Source organism: Brachionichthys hirsutus, chromosome 15 (assembly GCF_040956055.1).
Source record: "Brachionichthys hirsutus isolate HB-005 chromosome 15, CSIRO-AGI_Bhir_v1, whole genome shotgun sequence".
In the NCBI taxonomy this organism is placed as follows: Eukaryota; Metazoa; Chordata; class Actinopteri; order Lophiiformes; family Brachionichthyidae; genus Brachionichthys; species Brachionichthys hirsutus.
In genome coordinates, this window is record NC_090911.1 from 5427002 (window position 1) to 5433041 (window position 6040).

The 6040-nt window shown below is 50.1% G+C and overlaps 1 protein-coding gene across 1 annotated transcript in view; it reads right to left on the reverse strand.

The window, feature by feature from the left end:
• The window catches only part of skila (SKI-like proto-oncogene a), a 20890-nt gene extending 16256 nt beyond the window's left edge, over nt 1-4634 (reverse strand). Inside the window, exon 1 of the mRNA XM_068748466.1 lies at nt 3510-4634. Coding sequence (XP_068604567.1) covers nt 3510-4634 — 1125 coding nt within the window. The remainder of the gene's footprint in view (nt 1-3509) is intronic.
• Between the last annotated feature and the right edge of the window lie 1406 nt (nt 4635-6040).

A 6040-nucleotide genomic window follows, 5' to 3' on the forward strand; every position in this document is an offset into this window, starting at 1 on the left:
TCTGTGTCAGCCGGCAGTCTCAACACACACATCATGGTCGGACACCCGATCAATATCACCTGACTGTCCTCTCTCTCATCCGGCTTGGAGACATACACAAGTGTGTGTGTGTGTGTGTGGGGGGGGGGGGGTTACAATGGCTATATACTGGGTTGAGTTGGGGAAAAAGGATGGTAAAGTGACGTGTAGACAGAAGTCTTGGGGTTGCGATGGTTAAGGACAGGAAGGACATGAAGGTCGATATAGAGCGAGTGGTCGGAAAAGATGGCAAAGGCAAGGTGATTAGCACACCTGCCGATATCCAATCAGGTTCAGCCCAAGAGAATGACTGACAGGCAGACGGACAGACAGACAGCCAGCCTGAGACTGCAGCTGCACCGGTCTCTGTTGGTAATGAAGTCACTGGTTTCCAAATAGCAAATAGAGGAAGCCGGAGAGATGCAGCTGTCCGCCGTCTGTGCCACAGCCACGATGTCAGCCCAGCCAGGCAGGCAGACAGAGGAAGGCTGTTCTCTCCGTCTGACACGTCTGACTCTCAGCCAGCTCAACGCCACGAACGACGACGAGGCAAAATAGGGAACACGCTCGTTTCTCGACGTTCTGCCGCGCGGTTCGTCTGGAAAGGGGAACTGCTGCTATGCCTCCATTAGATCACCCTGTTTCTTACTTTGAAACACAATATCAAGCCAATTGAGAGCGCATCACAGAAAGTCTTTTAATTCATCGTCATTCAGAGGCTTTGCTTTAGATGAGCCTGTCGGGTGACCTCACGTCACACGACGTGCAAATAATAATAATTACCAAAAAAAAAAGAACGAGTTACCACGAGTTTTGTTACTTCCTGTCGTTAAAAAAAAAAACCTCCCTATAATTGATGACACAGGATCTCGTCTCGGTGGAAAGTACGTCTGTGTGTGTAACGGTTGTAAGTCAGTCAATCTGTCACCACTGCTGACGGCAAAAGGAAACCATTGCCGGCCAGATATTTCAGTAAATCTTGTAATAAAGCATCAGCTTGTTGATGTCTGTTGGTGGCGTCTGTCTCGCAAACTATTTACACAGCAGGGATCAGTAGACGGGGCAGAAGTGCCCCAAGGCACAAAGCACCATTTATAGAGAGCAAAGTCCTGGAGTTCTTCAACTAAACACTCCGAACAGGATATTGGACTAGTCGTTTTTGGAGCAACCAAGGAAGGAAAAAAAAAAAAAAAGACTTCCAGAAGGCTCCCTTGTTTGTGTCTCCTTCCTTTTAGACGTCCAAGAACCCTCCGGTTAAACTATGAACCACTTGTAAATGTGCACATTGACGCTGTGTGTAAAGAGCGGCCACTGGGAACACGGTCTGCGGCCTGGGTTAGCCCAACACGCCGAGGCAAGCCACCCTTTCTCAGAATCGCGTGTGTGACTACGAGCTGCCTGGCTGGCCTTCCACTAACATCCACTGGGATGTGGAAAGAGTGAGTCACACAGGCAGCACAGTGGAGGCGGCCGAACACCGAGCGCCTCGAGGATGTTCTGGGTGAGAGACATGTCCGTCTGCCTCACTTCCTGTTCAGGCGCACAAACTGCTGCTACGCCAGTATACTCTCACGGATAAACAGAGTGGCTGGGCTTAAAGGTGAGGCCAGTGTCCCGACTGACTGAAGCAGGACACTGCAAGGTTTCATCGCTCTCTGGCTGCCGACCTTCGCACACCCTCGCATCCGCTTTGTTGGGGAAGTGGAACGGCATCCACTCTTCGTGCCAAATTCACCTGCTTCCTGGAGGACATCCGCCTTTCCAGGAATTGGCCATTTGTGATTTTGTCTTTCTGTTAACCCTAAACCGTTCTAACTTGAGCGTTTTATTCAGGGAAAGAACTTGCAAATAAAGAGAAAAAGTCTGCTACCATCAAACAATCGCTACAAGATTATAAAAGAAACCAAATGTGGGGAAAGAAAGAACAAAAGAACGGTCAGGGAAATCACCTTACAGAGAGAAAAAAGCACCTGAAACTGTGGTCAGACGGAGGTTCCAGAAAGAATGGCAACGCGTGAGACAGAGAGAGGCGACGGTGCGTCATACTGGCCTCCAGCTAGCAATGCGTTACACACCATTACTTTGTCTCTTGACGCTTACACACGCAGACAGCATGTTGTAGGCCACATCATCCACATTGAGAATGTCTTTTTTTTTTTTACGTGTTTTGCATCTGTGGTTTGTGTTCACTGCTTGTTTTCTGTGCGCCTGCACCGTCCAAGATGCGCACCTCAAACCAAGAGGAGGACGACAGCTGCAAGACAGGAATGTTCTCGGGACGATAGCCAAGACAGAAGATGGAATTTCCAGAATAGTCACACGCCAAGTTAGCCAGACAAAAATGAAGGCATCTCCTAATTAAAATTTTTAACAAAGTGCTTTCTCACAGTCTATGCCGCAAATACACGCTTTAATCTCTGTGGTAGAAGTGAAGCCTTTTCTGTTCAAACATTAAGGTGGAATCTTCTGTTGAAAATCCCAATGAAATGCCAGGTTGGAGTGAACAACCCGGACCAAACAGACAAAAGCATAACCGCACTTTTAACCACAATGCAATACGAAAAGGACAGGCCACTCTGGACGGAGAGGTCATGACACATAAACCAGCCGGTGGCATAGAAACAATCGAGAGCTTTTCCCGCTGTGGATGCTGACTTTTCAATGGGCTTGTTGCCCCTTTTGCATTAGATTTTTAATAAAAAAAAAAAGCATTTCAAGAAAGAAAAGAATCAAAAAAATCATTTAGAGGACGCTGCCATGTTCTGCTTTCACCAGGATGCAATAAAGGCTTTTCAATTTCAGGACTGCCAGGAGGTAAGAGGGTCACTAATAATCTTTTTTATTTGCAATCTTGGAACTATGTGCCAGACTTTATTTTTGGGGGATTTCTTATTTCAAGAAGCGACCGTATTCTGTCCAAGTTGCCGAGCCTCTCTTGATGGAATTCTAAAACTAATTCTCAAACAGATATTTTCATCATGTCACGTTATTTTCTTCCATTCTGTAGTTTTTTTTTGTGTGTAGCGAATATGAAAGAATATATTTTTTCCAATTACAGTGAGCAAAGAAAATCATTTTCATTTTGCCATCAGAACAATTCACTATAGGAGTGAGAGAAGCGCTCCCTATAATGCCCTTTTGTTCACTGGCATTCTCAGTGACCTCCTGCTGACCTGAGGGGACAAATGATGCACTTCCCCTTCAGCTGGGACCAGCTGGTCTAACCTCATCTGATCAGACTTTGCTAGGCAGATGTCGTCACCTGTCCCAGGACGGGTCAACGCTGGTTTAAGAAAACACCAGGATGCAGGAATAGACAATTATAGAAAGGGGGGGGGGGTAATTAACCAGCCAGTTAAGGAGGCCTTAAAGGAACATTATCCAAGAGACTGAAGAGCTTTTAATGAGGTTTCCATTCAAGATTGAAGATGAATGACATTTTATTGCATGCAATCACAACAAAAACCGGCATCTTTCAGAGCTGAACTTACTTTGTCCAGAGGCTTCTTTAACTTGAAGTGGAACTTCTCTTTAACTTCGTCCAGGAGCTGCTTGAGCTTCGGCTCCTCGGGCGTGTCTTGGTACTTCCTGGCAAGCTGGAGGTAGCACGGCCATTTGGCTGAGTCGAAGCCCCAGTGGCAGGTCCTCTTATCGGGTGACTTGTGTGAATGCATGACGAACTTCTGTGGCGAGAAGAGCAACTGGCACTCAACGCACTGGATGCAGGGCGCCTCTGGCTGAGTGTAGAACTGGGGCACAAAGAGACCCTGGCACTTCCCCAGACACTGATGCTCCACCTGGAAGCTGGCTTCGCTCTCCCTCAGCAGGCCCTGGGGCGACAGCTTACCACTGGGGCTGGCGGGTAAGGCTGCCCCGGGACGCAGGAGAGCATTGCACAGCCGTTGGGCGTCTGTCAGCGTAATGAGGCCGCAGGAAGGCGCATTGAACGGCAGAATGCCCAGCACCTTGAGGATGTGCAGCTGCTCAGCATCGCAGCGCGAGCAGTAGACGTAGAGCTCGTCGCACACGGTGTTGATCTGCTGCAGCGAGAAGTCGCGGAGGACGGAGTTGAGCACCTGGGGCAGGCAAAGTCGCTTCTCTCCCCCAACGACGAAGCAGGAGATGGACTCTCCCTCCAGCAGAGAGTGGGTGAGCTCAGTGGAACTGTCGCACGGAACCAGCAGAGGGCCTCCGCCAAGAACCGGAGGGGAGGGCAGGGGGGGCATTCCGGCTGGGGAATGCTCGTGGCCCGTGCGGGCCGAAAAGGCAGCCGGGCCCCCGAGGGAGCTCTGGCTGCTGAGGGTAAACTGGGCCAGTGTGTGTTTGAGCCCAGGGCTCAGGTCCAGGGCCTTCGCCGAGCCCACTACGTGCAGTTCAGCCCGGCCCTCCACATCCACGTCCGACTCGTGGTACAGATCCTCCATCTGCTCCCTCTTCACTTTTGGGGTTTTGGGGGAGGAGGCCTCTAGGCTGCGGCGCTTCAGCTTGATCTCCGCCATCACTCGTTTCTTGATGGGGGCGTCTTCCATTCGTTCCCTGTAGAGCCGCTTCATGTTCCCTTTGAACGAGGTCAAGTCTTTGAAAGGGGTTTTCAAACTGGTCTGCGTGCCGGCCATGTCACCGTGCCGTTTGCTGCCTCTGCTGCCTCTGCTGGCTGAGGTCTCGTATTCCCTCGAGTCTCTTCTCGTCTCCGCGTCGCTTCAGACGTCACAGATCCGCTGGTAGGTGGACACGTGCATGATGGAGCGCGGCTTTCTACGCGATGAATGTGATCCACTTCCTGTACGTGAGAGAGAGAGAGGGGGGGGCACATTTATAAAACTGAGAAAGGATTTATTTATGTTTTTAATTCTGCTCCATCTAACTCTACAGCCAAATCACTCTTTTAAGGACACATTAGATAATCCCTGACAAAATGTTTTGGGGCATGAAACAAAAGGAATCCGGAGGAGTGACGTTTTATGGCCGAAGACGTCTGTTTGCGTTGGCATTAAAACCAAATGGCCTCATTACCATACTTCGCACAAATACGAGACTTTTTCCAAGACCAGAGGCAAATTTACATTTTGGGTTTTTTCACCAAACTTTCCAGCACCGTGAGAATTCTAACAAGCGGATCCAGTTGACCAGACATAACAAGCCGAGCTCGTTGGTTTCCACCAGCCTCCCATTACTTTGTTAATGAGCGGCTGACAACAATGGTCAAAAAAAAAAAAACATTTCACTTAGCAAATGAAAGTGCCGTTCCCCCCCCCCCCCCATCCCATGGTCTGCTGACCCTTCTGACCCCGCCAGCCCCATGAAAAACAATTGATAAAAGCCTTAACAGCAGTCCGGCCCCTTCTCTCAGTCCTGTCACAGCGTGACGCAGGGCAGCGTGGAAAACAGTGACCCCCCCCCCCCCCTCCGGACTGCCAGTCCTTAATGAATCATTAAATCTAATGTAAAAAGAAAACATCGCTTATAGTAGTACCCCCCCCCCCCCCCCCCCCCGATTTACAACGCAGCGTCGCCCACAATGTTCTATTGCTGCAGGACGACACCGATCAGAGTTTGGTGTTGCGCTTCGTGAAATGCATTTCATGTAGAAATCTGCGCAACGTAGATTTTCGCTGCGAGAAGACCGTATCAGCTGTGCGTAATTACGCACGAGCGCACCTTAGAGGGAACGTTGCCTGCGACCGGACCGCGTCAGAAACCCGCATTGCTCCCTTTTACTTCATGCAACTTCATAAACCATTATTAGCTGCGTGAATTATTCCTACCGACACCGGATCCTTTTAAGGACAGCGCGTATGTTACTCCTCCGGTCCTCCTCCTCCTCCTCCTCCTCCTCCTCCTCACCTCCTCCGCTCCTCGCCGCGACAGCGCTGGTATGCAGACAGCGCTGATAATGACATTCACCGTCTGGTCTGGGGAGGGAGGCGCGCCGCGGTCGCGCATTTACGCACGCAGACCCGGTGGGAGCCCGACTCAGACGACTCCACGAAGCTGCGCGTTCAATGTGTGACGTTATAAATAA